Genomic DNA, 17,609 nt, shown 5'->3' on the forward strand with positions numbered 1-17,609 from the left:
GGAGGCGGTGAAACCATGCAATGACTCGCCGGGGTGATGGGGAGACAAGAGGTGCGCAGGACCTCGCCGAGGCGGTGGGGAGCCAGGTGAGGTGGCGCGGGATCTAGCCGGGTCAGTCCGGATAGTGGCAAAATAGACTCAAACGCTGAACACACAGTGATGAATAAGTCATTGTATTCTGATCTTTGTGGAGCTGATGCTGCACATGGTTCTTGTGAAGGACTGCAGCACACACATGGTCCTTTGTGAAGGACAGGTGGTTAGGATAGGATAGCATGCCTGATCTTTGACTGCTTTTAGAGGCATCAAGGGCTGGTAGTTAGCAACTTTAGACTAGCATATTCTGGCTGGCTAGCAGCTATAAATCTCTAGCCCCGTGCCCTCAGTTTGGCATGGCATTGTGTGAGATGTGTGTGAAATAAACCAACGAAAATTGCCCCAACTCTCCTAGTGTCATCCTCTTCTTCATGAAAGTGTGGCTGGAGATACTAACATGTGGTATTAGAGCCAGGTTGTCTTGTAGCCTGAGCATTTCCTGCTCCTCCCCTTCACAGGGAAGGGAGCATTCCCAGCCAGTAGCAGCCTCAACTTCCCCTGGTTGCTTCCCCCGTCCGGGTTATCGAGCAGCAGCTCGTCAGAAGCAGCGCTCAACCCCCAAGCAGCGAGCCATGTCCGACGGCCACTCTCAGCACACAGCTACCTCCAGCACGCCGCGTCGGCAGGAGGCCGATGGCGCTGCGGCAGAGGAGCGTGAACGAGTGGCTGCAGCAGCTGCTGCGGCAACAGCAAGGACATCGAGGCTGGCAGTGGCGGAGCTGGCAGCAGCCAGAGCGAAGGTAGAAGCAGCAGAAGCAGCGGAGGCAGCACGTGCAGCGGCGGCGGAGGTCGAGGTGCTGCGCGGAAGCGCCAACAGTTCCGCTTCTGCTGATGGCAGCGCCGACGCAGCGGCGCAGTGGGCAGCCGAGCACGCCCGCGCACCTCGGGATGGTGCTCCCAAAGGAGGCGCGCACGGCGGTGGCGGCTGGGATGACCAAGACTGCGGCCTCTACGGGGTCCGGACGGTGGTCAGGGATCTTGGTCCCGGTGTTGGGTGGCCTACCCTCACCAGAACCAACTACGTCGAGTGGGACGCGATCATGAAGATCAGGCTCCAGGTGCGGCACATGTGGGAGGCAGTCCACGACGGTGACGTCGACCATCATGAGGATCGACGGGCGCTGGACGCCCTCATCGCTGCAGTCCCGGCCGAGATGCAGTTCTCGCTCTCCCACAAGTAGACTGCCAAGGAGGCTTGGGACGCCATCGCCGCGGCACGCATTGGCAGTGACCGTGCCCGCAAGTCTACACTGCAGGCACTTCGCAAGGAGTGGGAGAACCTAGCCTTCAAGCCAGGTGAGGACGTTGATGACTTTGCTCTCCGCCTTAACACTGCTGCAGAAGATGGTGCAGTTCGGCGATGATGCCTACGACGAGGAGAGAGCTATCGAGAAGCTCTTTCGCTGCGTCCCCGAGAAGTACAAGAAGATGGCTCGCTCGATCGCAGGACCTCTCCACCATGACGATAGAGGAGGCGATAGGTTGCCTCAAGGTCGTCGACACCGATGAGCCATAGTCTTCGTCGGGGCGCATCACCACCGGCGGGAAGCTGCTCCTCACTCGGGAGCAGTGGGATGCCGGCCACGATGATAGGAAGAAGGGGGAGTCTTCTTCCTCGACAGGCGGCCGCAATTGCGGCAAGCCACGCAAGGCGCGGAAGGATGGCCATGCCAAGGCGCAAGGTGATGCCGGCGGAGGCGCCGCCGGCAAGCCCAAGCCGGCAAAGGACGATGCCTGCCACAACTGCGGCAAGCTTGCTCACTAGGCCAACGAGTGCCGACAGCCACGACATGGCCAGGCCCATGTCGCACAGGCGGGGGAGGAGGAGCCAGCTCTGTTCATGGCGCATGCCAACATCGAGCTGTCTCCAGCGGCACCGACCGCAGCGCCTCCCCACCGTACCACTCTCCTCCACCTTGACGAGCCGAAAGCACACGCCCTTCTCGGCGATTGCTCTGGCAACGACAAGACTGGCTGGTGGTGCCTCGACACCGGCGCCACCCACCACATGACCAGCCGACGAGAGTTCTTCGCCGAGGTCAACTCCGACGTGCGAGGCTCCGTCAAGTTTGGGGATGCCTCCGCAGTGGAGATCAAGGGTGTCGGATCCGTCATCTTCACCGCCAAGACTGGAGAGCACCGGCTGCTCACCGGTGTCTACTACATCCCCGCGCTGAGGAACTCCATCATCAGCCTGGGACAGCTGGATGAGAACGGCTCCGGCGTGCTGATCGAGAACGGAGTTCTGCCCATCTGGGATCGCCACCGTCGCCTGCTTGCCAAGGTAACCAGAGGCACAAATCGCCTCTATGTTCTTGATGTGCAGGTGGCACAACCCCTCGCTGCTCGTCGGGAGCACGAGGCGTGGCAGTGGCACGAGCGCTTCGGGCACCTTCACTTCGAGGCCCTGAAGCGGCTCAGTACCACAGAGATGGTGCGAGGCATGCCGTGCCTTGATCATGTGGAGCAGTTCTGCGACGTCTGCGTCTGTCAAAGCAGAGACGACTCCCCTTTCCCCAGCAGGCGAGCCTCAAAGCCAAGGAGAAGCTCGAGCTCGTGCACGGGGACTTGTGTGGCCCGGTGACACCGGCCACACCAGGAGGACGACGCTACTTCCTGCTGCTCATCAATGACCTCTCCCGCTACATGTGGGTGGTGCTTCTCGGCAGCAAGGGAGAAGCAGCGGACGCCATCAGGCGCTCGCAGGTTGTTGCGGAGGCGGAGTGCGGCCGCAAGCTGCGCGTGCTGCGTACCGACAACGGCGGCGAATTCACAGCGACTGAATTCGCGTCGTACTGCGCTGATGAAGGCATCCAGCGCCACTACTCCGCGCCTTACAGCCCGCAGCAGAACGGCGTCGTCGAGCGGCGCAACCAGACGGTTGTGGGGATGGCTCGAGCCCTCCTCAAGCAGAGAGAGAGATGTCGGCTGTCTTCTGGGGAGAGGCGGCGCTGACGGCCGTCTACATCATCAACCGCTCGCCTACTAAGGCCCTCGATGGTAGGACGCCGTACGAGGCCTAGCATGGGCGAAAGCCGGCAGTCTCCCACCTGCGGGTCTTTGGCTGCCTCGCATTCGCCAATGAGCTCGGCCACATCGGCAAGCTCGACGACAGGAGCACTCCGGGAGTGTTCATTGGCTACTCGGAGGGCTCGAAGGCCTACCGCATCCTCGACCCCAAGACACAACGTGTGCGCACGTCGCGAGACATCGTGTTCAAGGAAGGGTGAGGATGGGCATGGGTTAAGGCGGTGGAGGGCAGCTCGACTCCGACGTATGACGACTTCATTGTCGAGTACATCCACTTCGAGGCAGCATGGGGAGTAGGCAGCTCTTCTTCAACAAGCTTGCCTACCTCGGTCCCCAAGTCTCCATCGACCCCGGTGGTTGCTACACCACCACAGCCGGCGTCACCACGTACTCCAGCACCGACAGTCACTCCTCCGGGCACGTCTACACCAGCTCATGTTGAGCACAACCCGGTGGAGTTCACTTCTCCGCTCTCCCACGACGGGGAGCGCATCGACGCGTATCATGGCGGCGAGCCGCTGCGGTACTATACAATGGGGAACCTTCTCGGTGACCAGCCGGTGCCGGGACAGGTGCCACGCGACCTGGAGGCGCAGCTGCAGCTTGCGTGTGACGACGGCGAGCCTCAGTCCTTTGTAGAGGCTGAGAGACACGCAGCATGGCGCACCGCCATGCAGTTGGAGATGGATGCGGTCGAGAAGAACCGCACCTGGGAGCTTGCTGACCTCCCTCGTGGTCACCGCGCGATCACTCTCAAATGGGTGTTCAAGCTGAAGAGGGATGAAGCCGACGCCATCGTCAAGCACAAGGCTCGCTTGGTGGCACGAGGCTTCTTGCAGTAGGAGGGGGTCGACTTTGACGACGCCTTCGCTCCCGTGGCACGGATGGAGTCTGTGCGACTCCTTGCGCTCACTGCCCAGGAGGTTTGGCGCGTCCATCACATGGATGTCAAGTCTGCCTTCCTCAACAACGACTTGAAGGAGGAGGTCTACGTGCAGCAGCCGTCGGGATTTGCGATTCCCGGCCATGAGGGCAAGGTACTCCGCCTGCGCAAGGCTCTCTACGGCCTGCGGCAGGCACCACGGGCGTGGAATGCCAAGCTGGATTCCACGCTGAAGGCAATGGGCTTCGAGCAAAGCCCGCACGAGGCGGCCGTCTACCGACGGAGGAGTGGAGGAAACACCATGTTGGTGGGCGTCTATGTCGACGACTTGGTGAACATCGGCATCAAGGATGCAGAGGTGGCAGCGTTCAAGGAAGAGATGAAGGCCACCTTCTAGATGAGTGATCTGGGGCTCCTCTCCTTCTATCTAGGGATCGAGGTGCACCAGGACCACTCCGGGATCACGCTTCGGCGGACCGCCTACGCCAAGCGCATCGTTGAGCTAGCTAGGCTCACCGAGTGCAACCTAGCCCTCACTCCGATGGAGGAGAGGCTGAAATTGAGCCGCGACAGCATGACGGAGAAAGTGGACGCCACACAATACCGGCGTCTTGTGGGGAGCCTTCGCTACCTCTCCCACACACGGCCAGACTTGGCCTTCTCCGTCGGCTACGTTAGTCGTTTCATGGAGCGACTGACGACTGAGCACCTGCAGGCTGTGAAGAGGATCATCCGCTACATTGCGGGGACTCTCAACCATGGCCTCCACTACCCTAGATTGACGAGATATTCTACAAAATTAGATGTAGAATGAAGGAAATCACTATAATCATTAGCCGGAATTGGAGTTCATAATTTCTGTTTGGGCAATAAAGAAAAATTACAATGCAATGGACATGTAAATGTAGCGTTTACAGAAGAAAAAAAATCCTCCAAGAAACAAAGAACAGAAAAAAAAGATGTGATAGTACTACAGAGCATGCAAAACGTTATCCATGCAAAAATAAAAGCAATAAATATATGATAAACGGTAATGGCGGGGCACATACCTTTTGTTTTATGTGAGCAAGCATCGTCCGGTTCTCATCTGCGTTACACCACTTCATTAAATCAGGATTGCAGTCGGATATATTCATTACTTGGAGGTTTGTGATCTCTTGTATGCTCTCTGGAAGAGTCATGATGGCACCGCAATACCACATTTGGAGTTTCTTGAGCGACAAGAGTTTTCCTAACCATTGTGGCAGCTGTCTCAAGCTAGGACATTCATGAAGTCTTAATGATTGTAGCTTTGTGAGTTGCCTCGTGTTATTGGGCAATTCCTCTAGCTTCTCGTGTCTATATATTGTCAGTTCCTGAAGAGACGTGAGCTCGCCGAACAATTCCTGTAGTTTTGCATCGCTGCAGGATGTAACTCCAGTGATTTGAGGGAGTGTCTCCGCCATGTTACATTACATGTATCGGCAGCAATGCAGAACACGCTAGCAGTTGCATGCTCTTCACCACGAACAATGGACAGAGTCGACCACTACACCATATACTACAGTAGTACTAGTGGTATACTAGCTAATGATGGGGGTGGATTGCGGTTATTGTCCCATCGTGTGGCCCTTGCTGCGAATGAAGATAAAGCGGCCCTGCGGGAGAGAAGAGAGCAGCAGGCAAAATCAAACGCTCCTATGAATTGCTACCTCGCAGAGAGCTCCTATTGCCCAGGTAGTTACCATTTCTATCAACACTTGTTTGTCTCCCGTGAAGAAGAACACCACTTCCTTGTTTTAGAGTCAGGGTTGTAGCTGTTTGTCCTCAACTCTGTTTTTGCCACCCTGATGCTGTTGTCTCTTACTTCCCGCGCAGCCATCTAAGTATCTCTAGCCTCACTTTCATGAAGAAGAGGATGACACTAGGAGAGTTGGGGCAATTTTCGTTGGTTTATTTCACACACATCTCACACAATGCCATGCCAAACTGAGGGCATGGGACTACAGATTTATGGCTGCTAGCCAACCAGAATATGCTAGTCTAAGATGCTAGTCTAAAGTTGCTAACTACCAGTATTTGATGCCTCTAAAAGAGGTCAAAGATCAGGGATGCTATCCTATCCTAACCACCTGTCCTTTACAAAGGACCATGTGTGTGGTGCAGTCCTTCACAAGAACCTTGTGCAGCAACAGCTCCACAAAGACCAGAATACAATGACTTATTCATCATTCTCCCCTAAGTCTTGTACGCCGTCTTGCGGGAGCGCTGAGCCATGCCGATCCGGGAGCAGAGCTCGAGGAACTTGACCCTCCCAAGAGGCTTGGTGAACAGATCCGCGAGCTGATCCGTGTTGTTGACGTAGCTTGCCTTGATGCTCCCTTCCTCCAAGCATTCTCAGATGAAGTGGTACCTCAACCGAATGTGCTTGCTCCGTTCATGAAAAATGGAATTCTTTGCCAGGGCCAGAGCAGACTTGCTGTCCACCAAGAGCTGCACTGGTCTAGTGTCTCGACCAAGGAGATCACCAAGCAGTCGAGCGAGCCAGAGCGCCTGAGTGCAAGCGGTGGAGGCTGCTATGTACTCAGCCTCACAGCTGGACATGGCCACCACCTGCTGCTTGATCGACTGCCAGCTCACGAGGCACTTGCCGAGGAAGACGAGGATCCCGCTCGTGCTCTTGCTGGTGTCGATGTCACTGGCGTGGTCGCTATCGCTGTACCCGACGAAGTGCGCCGCCCCAGGACACCTACTTGTGTAAGCCGGATATTGTATTCTGTAGCCTCGCTGCCAATTGTCCGCCGTGGTCTTGGCGGCACTTGGCCAGCCCTCTTCTTCAGAGTTTCAGACTTGGACATTGGTGAAACAGAGGAGACACTCAAACAGTGAACCCACGCCCTCCAAATGCCAACTCAGATGCCTGCGCGGGGAGAGACAACAACATCAGAGTGGCAAAAGAGAGTTAAGGAGGACAAACAGCTACAACTTCTGATATTAAAACAAGGAAGTCTTGTTCTTCTTGACGAGAGACAAACAAGTGTTCATAGAATTGGTAACTACCTGGGCAGTTGGAGGCTTGGAGCTCTCTTCGTGGTAGGCATTCATACGACACGTTTGATTTTGCGCTGCTGCTCTCTTCTCTCCTGCAGGGCCGCTTTATGTTCGTTCGCAGCAAGCGCCACACGATGGGACATCAACCGCAACCCGCCCCCATCATTAGCTACTACTTCCCAATTGAGATATACTAAAAATTAAATATAAGAGGAAGGAAGTCAGTATAATGATCATAAGCTAGATTTCGAGTTCATAATTTTCATTTGGGCAATAAAGAAGAATTACAATGCAATGGACATGTAAAATATAACGTTTCTGTTTCTTGAGAAAAAAATCCTTCAAGAAACAAAGAACAGAAAAAAAAATTGTGGTACTACAGTACAGAGCATGGAAAATGTTCTCCGTGCAAAAACATGAGCAATAAATATATGATAAACAGCATGGCAGGGCACGCACCTTTTGTTCTATGTGAGCAAGCTTCCTCTGATTCTCCTCTGCGTTACACCACTTCTTCAATTCAGGGTTGCAGTAGGATATTTGCAGTTTTTGGAGGTTTGTGAGCTCTCGAATGCTCTCTGGCAGAGTCATCATGGCACTGCAGGACCACATTTTGAGTGTCTTGAGCGACGCGAGTTCTCCTAACCACTGTGGCAGCTGTCTCAAACTAGCACAGTTGGACAGTGTTAATGATTGTAGCTTTGTGAGTTGCCTCATGTTATTGGGCAATTCCTCTAGCTCCTTGTGGTCCCGTATTTCCAGCTCCTGAAGGGAGTGGAGGGCCCTGGATATCTCTGGTGAGATCGTCAAATCACTCCATCCATAAAGTATTAATTGTCGGAGGGAGAGTAGGTGGTGAAGAAAACCCCACTGATGCAGACGCATGTCGCTGTCTCCAGCTGTCAGGCAATCAATATGTGACATGCTCTCCCGCTGTGGTAGGAGCACATTATCGCTTTTCCTTATAGACCAAGATGCTGATCTTGGAAGGTATGGTCTTATCCTCAACTTGGGGCAATCATATATGTACACTCCTTCAAGAGCATTCACAGTATCCTCACCACCACTCAAGTACGATGTGTCCCATTCTTCCAGGCTTTCCATACTGAAGAGACTAATCTCTTGGAGGTTTGGTAGTTGGCCAAAGGGCGGCACACTCTTGCAGTTTGGCAAGTCCTGCATCACCATTTTGACAAGATTAGGAAGATGATTGCTAATACTCATTAGCCAAACTGGAAAGCCAATATTGCAGTAACCCCCTATTTCAAATGTCTTCAAAGTGGTTGGTGGCACTAGCTCCGCCAGCAACTCCACGTCATCCACAGATCTATCTGCACCATTCGTCCACGATAACATCAAATCTACAATGGTCTGTTTCTCACTCAGATTTATACTGTGTGCCTCTTCTGGGGACTTCACATTTTCAAGCTGCGAGATTTTCAACTCAGCAGGACTAGCTTGCTCAAGCAAATAGATGTTACTGCTAGTGTCACCTGCGTACACATCGAAGTTCATAAACATGGCACGAATGAAAATAAAATCAGGAATGTTGTCTACACACTCTGGAAACCTAATAATCTGGTGGCACCCTTTGAGCACCAACTTGGTCAGGCGGCTTGCACTATCTGGTATTATAAGAGGATAATTAGTCCAAGACAAATCAAGCTGCTTCATATTGGGAAGGGCGCATATACTGTCAATGAAACTCTCCGTTTGATCCTTTGAGTTGTCAAACATATACTGCAAGCACCTTGATAGATTTAAATACCGGAGTTCAATGAGATTGATGATGACATCTGGCAGCCCTCTGAGATTTTCACATGCAGATAAACCCAAATGTTGGAGTTTGGTTAGGCCACCCAAAGCTTTGGGTATTCCTGAAACACCATAGCAGCCTGATAAATCCAAATGTACCAATGCTCTGATCTTCCCAAATGAAAATGGGAGTCCTTCTAAGTTCTGACAACCTGATAAGTCAAGATGCATCAGACCTTTCATCTGACTAATCGACTCTGGCAATACTCTGAGACCACGGGAAGAAATTCGAAGGTAATTCAACTTTGACAGCATACTGATACACCTAGGATTAATTTGAGCCTGGCCACCTGAAAAGCTAAGATACCTCACCTGCTTCAGTTGACCAATAGAAACTGTCAAATCGCGCCTACAGTCTATGCTTAAATCTAAGACAAGGATTCGCTTAGCTGGTGATAAGTTAAGACATGAACTCTCTAAAACAATGTTTGCATAATGCAGTGCCCTTATCTTTGCAGGTGAAATTGTGGCCGACTTTAATGGTTTCGTACAATCTGTCAGCCATGCATAGCGGCAATTGGGGCTTTCCAAGTTATATTCGTCAGCCATGACCGATCTTGCAAGGTCATGCACCAGGTCATGCATAATGAACCGTCCAAAATCTGCGCCAATCTGCAGAAATAACATACAATAGTGTAAGACTTATGGGTTTTTTCCTGATTAGCAATTGGAGGGAATAAAATAAGCGAATTGCTAACTGGATGCTATTTTTCGTCTGCAATTCAAAGGCTATAACTCTGCTGAGTTTCCCATCTGATTTATTGCATATTTTAGTTTTTGCCCTATGTCAACAGTTTTTTTTGTAATCTTCAACTAAATTTTCGTTAATCATTGCCATTCTCATCTAATGCATTTCCACAGTATAAATCAAATAGCGAGTAACAAGTAAAATCAAAGAAAGGAACACTAAAATATTTAGGCGTATTGTGTACAAACTCAACCATCTATACTATTATATACGAGTTGGTCATTGGTCACTCAACGCAATTGATGGTCGTCATTGAAAACATCCGGACCATAAAATCTAATATCAGTGTATCTGCTTCGTCCGATCTGATTACCACGCTTATACTTAGTCCGCCCAGCACAATTACTGTGCTACTTTCCCTCTTTGTGTGTCTTCCCCAATCTTGATATTTGTTTGTTTAGGTTGCTCACCACATACACCATGTGGTGTGTGTCTTCCCCAATCACCGCGCTAATTTCTCTCTTTGCTTTCCAAATGAATTATGTACTTACCAAATCAAAAGTTTCTTTTTTTGCTTTGTTATCCCCAACCCTTGTGATGCGATGGAGAAAACATGCGCTAGGTTAGCTCGCCGCCTTCCTGGTGCGCGGCCGTGATTGTGCCAACCGTGGTGTAGGGCGAAGTGGAATACTGGGTCGGCCTTGAGCTTGCGCTGTATGGTCTTGGCGAGCGCAGTATCCCCTGACAGCACGACGGAGAGGACAGCGGCAATGATTTCCGACTCGTAGGTGAGCTGCGTGGCTGCGGAGAGGCACAGGAGGCGCAGGTTCATAGGATCACCTTTCTAAATTTTCTCTCTTCACCCTGCCGCGCCCGGAGGACAAGCCACGAGAAGTTGGCATCCTCTCCACGCTCCTGGAGCACATCAGGTAGTGCAACGACTCGATGACTGGGCGATCCACCACCGCTCCAGGCTTCAGCTCTCGGTGCTTCCGATTGATTTCCCCGCTCATGTCCTCCCTGCCCCTGCCTCCCTGGCTCCCACATGAAGATTTCTTTGCAATCCCCCATCACGTCGAAACAAATCGAATCGCATATGTTTCACAATCTCCATGGCCTGACGAGAGGACCGTGCATCCACACCGCCGCCCTGTCCACGCACACCACTGCCCTGCAAAATGTGGCCAACGCGTCGATCCTGTTGGCTAGCGGCTAGGACGAAGCTGCCGCCCTATCCAACAGGACAACCCTGTAGTCGAGGACGCCGCCATCCTCGCCGTCCTGCTCGCCGCAGCACTGCACGCCCGCGGCTGGGTCCCTGCATGCCACCATCGTTACGCACCCGCCCATCCCCTGCACCTCCAAGGCTTCAGGCTCCTTAACGACATGCTCCACCAAGGTTTTGTTCATCTCCTATTGATCATTGTTTTGTTCACGCTTTAGGTTTCCTTTGGTGATTTGGGAGACAAACCAAACCTTGTTGATGATGGCATATACATGTGCATTGCAGTTAAAGTTTCAATGGTACCTACATTGTGGTTGTTTACTTCTGCAGGCAAGGACTGGTATTCAGGTAATTAGGTGAGCTCTTTTCCTGAGTTAAAACTATTTAATTATATATTTGTAAGCTTGCCATTGTCAGTAAAAGTAAGTATATTTAGACCAGAGAGCCTACCATAGCATCGTCATAATTTACACTACACATATAACTAACTAATAAACATAAAGAGCGGTAAGAAGCTGAAAGTTGAAGATACCCTTAATGCAAACCTATAAGTACTCAGTTAACGATCATTGGAGCTTCTGTAAACTACACTCTTCCAATTCGCTAACCACATTTTGGATATTTCAGGCAGCTATTGAGGAAGGTGTTGATTGTTCATGGCGGGCGTAGCCTATTGAGATTAACCTTGAAGGTTGCATCTTTAGGCAAGTTTTCAATTCTTTCTTTCTTATTTCTCTCATCAATCTAGCCACATAGGACTATACCACCAAGTCATTTTTACCATTGTTATTTTGATTTAAATTTTTGAAGTGGTAACACAGAAGGTGCCCCCAGTCAATTGAGTTTTTAGTTGTTGATTGTTTCCGGAAAGAACATATTTGTTGTTCTAAATTTCTCTAGCTTATAGGTTCTTCCTTGTTTCTTAATTATGTCGAATTAAACTAGCTTTGTAGAGGAATATTTACATGAATTCTTATCATTTAACTTTATAGTATAAAAGAATAAAGGTCTTCAAATTTAAAAGATGGCGTCTAGGCGTGGATAGACGAGACCCTTCAAGTGGAGAAGACCTACATCGGCATTGGTCGAGATATAAGTTGGCAGGTGAAGAAGACATGAGTTTTTTTTCTTCTTCATACAATCACCAAGATGTATTTTACACATTAACCATGTAATTTTTTAAACAACATCAGCAAACGGACAAAGTACGGCTCAAAATTTGGTGGAAAGAAAAACACGGCGATGGTGCTTTTTTTCAAAAGGTCCGATGTTCACTACTAGAGGTTTGTAAACTCAGACGTTGATGTGATCCATAATATGCTCGTTGTTTCTGTACCAAGTATGGTCAAGTTCTACTAATTTCTTTCCAAAGTCTGTAGATCATTTGCACTTGGCAAGTTGATGACGATGGTAACTGGATCAAGATATATAGAATGACCATCATAATGCAAAAGTAGTGTACATGTATCATTCTGATCCGTCAGGTACCTTCCAAGTTAAGTGTATTTACTTTTCTTTGTAGATGCATCTGGTCATTATCCTTAATTAAGGTGATGCGCTAGAAAGCAAGAAACCGCTGTGGTTCCTGTCCATTCACTACCCCTCCACTTCTTGTACCTAGAGATGGAATTTTGAGGCTGGTTGACTATTTCCCCCTCTTTTAAAATGGTCCTAAAATCAAGAAGAGAAAAGAGGGAGAAGAAAAGGTATAACTCAAGTAGAGATTCTCTTAGAAGCAGCCGATACAGGTATGCCGTGTTTCTCCTTCTACCTTTATTAGAACATACCAGAGTTGACTGAATATTATTTACATAGATTTACTAGTTCTCAATCATTCTTAGAAGACTGAGAATTAGTTAAGTGTTAGTCAATACTAACAACCGTCGATTTAACGCTAAGACCTTGTAAGGTTTCGTATTTTTCTGAATTCCAAGAACAAACAATACACATTTTGCAGTTTAAAAAATTAGTACATCTTAGCAAACATGTTATTTGGTCTATACGCACATATGTATAAAAGTGACTAAGAAATACTCCGTTGACCATTTTGTGGATATAATATTAGGGCTATGCATTGGCAACTGGTTTTAGCAGAAATGGGGTTAACTTAATTTTATTAATAGACATGTAACATGTTTTAGTTGATCTATATTGGTTGGGACGAAGACACGCATTGCGTGTGCACGTTTAAAACGAAGATTGCTGCTAAAATTCTCAAAGCTCACATTTGTATGGACATTTATTTGCAATTAATTCCTATGTTTCTCTCTTTAATGATTTATGCTGGTTATCCTGAAGTTTGAGTGGTTTCTTAACAGGAGGATTCAGAGAGTAAGACAATCATTCTTGGCAGGTTTGTAAATGTTTTACAAGAGATGTAATGATATAAAAACTTGTCATTACGTCATCGCTCGTTCTGTTGCAAGTCTTTCATTGCGATTTACATATGAAAAATATGTATTTGCATGTTTATAAGTCCAGGATGAATTATTGCTAAAGGATGATTATGTATCTGCATGATTATAAGTTAGGGACCGTGGCAACGCACAGGCATTCAACTAGTTGCAGTAAAATATTGACTTAAGAGTTCGTTCTTAAATTGTTGAAATTCTTACTAACATACAACAATTAAAATAAGGAAAAAGTCTACATAGAACTGTAACATTTGGTCTCTAGACTACTAACATATACATTTAAAATATGGAATAAGGTTAGGAACAATAGTATACATGCGGTAGGGTCCATCGATAATCATTGATGAGGTGAGGCAAATTAATGATACGGAGTAACAAATTATGTCTTTCTCCATACGATATTTAAAACTTTAAAGGTGGCTCAACACGACAGCTTGCAGGGATTCACAGTTAAGAACATATTTAAATTGTTAAAAAATCCATTAACAACATACACTTAATTTAAGTATTCAAGATAAGCAGAACAACAGCGATCAAACAGATTCAACTACCTCAGTCAGGCAAAACTCAAAAACACAACCGTTCCTCAACCAAAATAAATTATTGATAAACAAAACTCTACATGGGGAAGAAAAAATGAGTTGGAATCGCAGAAGCGGAGTTAAAGTCAACAGGGCGCTACGAGATGCACTGCTATAGTATCAGGGCCCATCTGTTTGCGTGCATCATGCAATATTCATCCTACGAGTAAAAGTAATGTTGTGCAAAGTCAAGAACTAAAAATCTCAAGTAATCAAATAGCTATTGTCAAGGGTTTTATTACTTCACATGTAAAATTTTAAATATCTAATAAGACATGTACATTTTTAAATTTAAGTCATTTCAAAACAGACGTAGTAAAGTGGTTGATCCAACATAATGCATGGAAATGTTTTGTAGAAAAATAATCTTAGTATCTCTATAAAAAATCATTATTTTCATAAAATAAGACGACAATTAGTTGTGTGGGTATTGTGTAACTCACCTTTGAATGTTGAAGAAATGACATCTCAAGAAGTATCGTAATATAACTCTCACCGAGCTGCCAGGTAGAGAAAGTACTAGATGGCTCCATGAATCCAAGAGCAATCCATTGATGAATTAGATCATCACTAATCATGCTGTGTCCTTTTGGAAAGATTGCGCAATAAGCAAAGCATAACTTCAAGTGTGGAGGCATGAAGTTGTAGCTTAACAACAAGGATGCAAGTACTTCATGTGTAGACAATGTCTCTTTGGACATAGATAGATTCCAGATATGGTTGGATCTGATGGAATCCCATACATCATATGTCTTGGATTTCAACATGTGTCCAAGTGATTGAGCAGCTAAAGCCACACCTCCACACTTTTTTGCAATTTCCTTACCAATAGGCTCCAAGCGCTCTTTGTCCTGCCTTGTTTCAAACATACTTTTCACTTTTAGTATATCCCAGCACATCTGATCTGACAAGGGAGGTAATTCAAATGGATCAACAGTGCCAATATCTTGCGCAATGCTTTTTTCGCGTGTGGTAACCAGGACCAGCACCTTGCTCCCCTCACCATGCTTCAGCAAAGCCTTCAATTTTTGAAGGTAAGAAGGATTCCTCTCCCACAGGTCATCCAAAACTATCAGGATCCTCTTACCAGTAAACAACTCTCTAAGACGAGTATCAATACTATGCAAATCATCAGATATCAGCCTCTCCTGTGATAGTTGTGATATTATGATGTTGCCAATATTTTTCAGTTCAAATTTCTGGGACACATAGACCCACACCCGAGAGTATTCTTTGAACTCGGAATGATTGAAAACTAATCTCGCCAAGGTGGTTTTTCCAATGCCTCCAATGCCACATATGGGAAGGATGGTGGTCCCATGAGTGGTGCTTCTAGATATACGAGCCAAGATTTCCAGCTTTTCATCAGTCCTTCCAATGATTTCTGCTTCCTCCACGTTCCCTGCTGTCTCCCGGATATCAGGAATTTGCTTGTCCTCGCTGCGAGTTTCTGGTAGAACACGATAATTGTTACGGTCATCTGCTATCTTTTGTAGGCGCTTTTGCATCTTCTTCATCTTACGTGGCATCTTAATCTTATTCATCGTAGCTGCCCACTGCAACCGGCACAATTTGATTTGTAAGCACCATGAAAATGTCACTATAAAAATGTTTTCAGATCTAGTTCATTATGTAAATCAATTCAGTTCCGCCAGTTCATATCTTAGAAAAGAGGGACCCAGTTCTTTGTTTGTTTCCGTTATCTAGTAGTATAATGGAGTCAACACAGTTTGAACAAAAAAAACAACAATCTTGGGCAACAACACCATTCAGATCCAGTTTGATGGCAACGAAATGGTTAGAATCTTTCATACCAGGTCGGTGTCAGCTTCGAAGTCATCAAGCATGTCGGAGATGTCGTACATGGCGTCCTTGAGCAGCTTCAGCCACAGACGCGCCGCGTTATCCGTGACAGACAGCGTCTCAGCATCGCTGAGCACGGCCTCCACCCACTCCAGCGTCGTCTTCATATGCTCGAGATCCTTCTTCATGTTCTTGTGCAGCTTGATCTCGCCTCCGATGGCGGAACTGATCTGTTTAATCACCAACTTGATGACGGCAGAGGCGACCATACCCCCGACTGCCACCATCGCCATGACTCGTGTCTATCAAGTTGGGATTTGTTATATACTGAAGCTCCAGGCCCTGTTAATCGACCATAATTACACACCAAAGCATTAGAATCATGGCACGTCGAATCGATACCACGAGCTTGAGCATTTGCAGGAATGCAGGCAGAATTGCAGAGCAACCAAAGTCCCGCGCTTGCAAGGAAGAGGGTGGATAGTAAGAGGTGTACCTGCAGCCGGGTACTGCACAGATCCGGGCGGTTTGATGCCGGGGCGGCGGGATCCGGTGCGGCTGAGGTGGCCGGCCGGAGGCGGGCGGCCGGCCGGGACGAGACTTCCAGACTGAGACTGAGCAGATGTGAAGTCGAGACAATAATGTTGAATCGTGGAGTTTTATCTCAGCTGAGGGGGGGTTGACCGCAAGTCACCGTCGAACCAGATAGGAAACTCCGTAGCCGCGTTGCTATTTCACAACAAGTACGGGTACTCCAACATGTTCCATTGCAGCGCGACACGATCGTCCTTTTTGCGTCGCGCCACAGACTAAAACGATCATTTTTGTTCCGCGTTCGTTTGCGTTTGCGAGCTGCTCCACCGGAGCGACGCATTTATTTTTTTCTTATTTTTTTTCCTCTACTCCATTTAAACATAGTTCCAAATATTATATAATACATAATTGGGAATATGGTTTACACAAACTAATACATAATTTGAACCATGGTGAACATAAATAAAACATTGCAAAATGAGGAAACCAGTTGTGTTGATTTCCATATGTTCGCTGCCAAGAAAGAACATTCGAGGGCACACTCAGTCACCCAAACTGGAAAATCCAGCGGGAGATGGTGCCTTGTTGGTTCTACCGAGGACGAACATCCAGAAACCTCCACTACTGGCTTCGTCTGGCCGTAGCTAGATTCGCTGCAAAGAAAGAACGCTCTAAGTTCTAGCTATCGGTATCCAAGCCGGATTCGTCGGTGTGGTAGTGCATGCGGCACGCCGTGTCGTCGAACACATTGACGATCATCTCGCCATCACCCTCATAGAGGAAGGTGAGCTGGCAGCCGCGCTCGAGCTCGAGGTCGCGGCGGGCGAACTTGTCCCACCCCGTGTCGAGTTACATCTTGCCCTACCCGTCGAACAAGACCTCCACGGTCCAGCGGCAAAAGTTGCAGTTGGCCTCCCGTAGCTGCAAATGCGCCGGCTCGACGCCATCGACGAACTCGGCGAACTTGTCCGGGAGCCGCTTGATGCCGAGTGGGTCGTCGTCGATGCGGAGGAGGAACTCGAAGCAGCGGTCGTCCTGCGAAGACGAGGAAGGCGCAGGCGACGGCGAGCGTGGGTCCGTTGCTGCTCTACCACCGCGGCCCCTGCCTCGGCCACGGGGGCGCCCAGGGCCGCGGCCTCGACCGCCTCACCGGCCACCAGGATCGGCCATGGACTTCCTCACGGGCCTGGCTGCGTCGCAGGAACACCTAGGCGGCGCTACGGTCGAGCTTTGTGGCGGCTAGGGTTTCTTTGGAGGAGTGGATGAGGAAGAAGAACGCGCGCCCCCTTTATATACGCCGGAGGCATGCGGTGGCCGCGGGACGCGTGGCGTCGCCATTAACGTGGTTGGTGGAGGTGGGCTGCGACCGCTCGGCAGCCGAGGCATCGCCATTAATGTGGCGCAGGCTGCCGAAGCGACGCAGCGGCGCAGTCACTGGTGACAAAGGATTAACTTGTCAATGCCTATGGATTGTAGGCTAGGGTTTAGTTAGAAGTAGAGGGCAAGTAGA

General features: G+C 48.7%; 1 protein-coding gene across 1 annotated transcript; it reads right to left on the reverse strand.

Annotated features, from left to right (window-relative positions):
* Positions 1-5,921: 5,921 nt before the first annotated feature.
* On the reverse strand, positions 5,922-15,899 carry LOC124703703 (disease resistance protein RGA2-like). Its single transcript, XM_047235927.1, has 5 exons — positions 15,577-15,899; positions 14,206-15,318; positions 7,499-9,466; positions 7,049-7,232; positions 5,922-6,908 (listed from the first exon to the last, which is right to left on the reverse strand). The coding sequence occupies exons 1-4, from the start codon at positions 15,856-15,858 to the stop codon at positions 7,212-7,214; spliced, it is 3,384 nt and encodes a 1,127-aa protein (XP_047091883.1). The 5' UTR covers positions 15,859-15,899; the 3' UTR covers positions 5,922-6,908; positions 7,049-7,211.
* Positions 15,900-17,609: the final 1,710 nt, after the last annotated feature.

The sequence above is a fragment of the Lolium rigidum genome, chromosome 3 (assembly GCF_022539505.1).
Source record: "Lolium rigidum isolate FL_2022 chromosome 3, APGP_CSIRO_Lrig_0.1, whole genome shotgun sequence".
NCBI classification, from domain to species: domain Eukaryota; kingdom Viridiplantae; phylum Streptophyta; class Magnoliopsida; order Poales; family Poaceae; genus Lolium; species Lolium rigidum.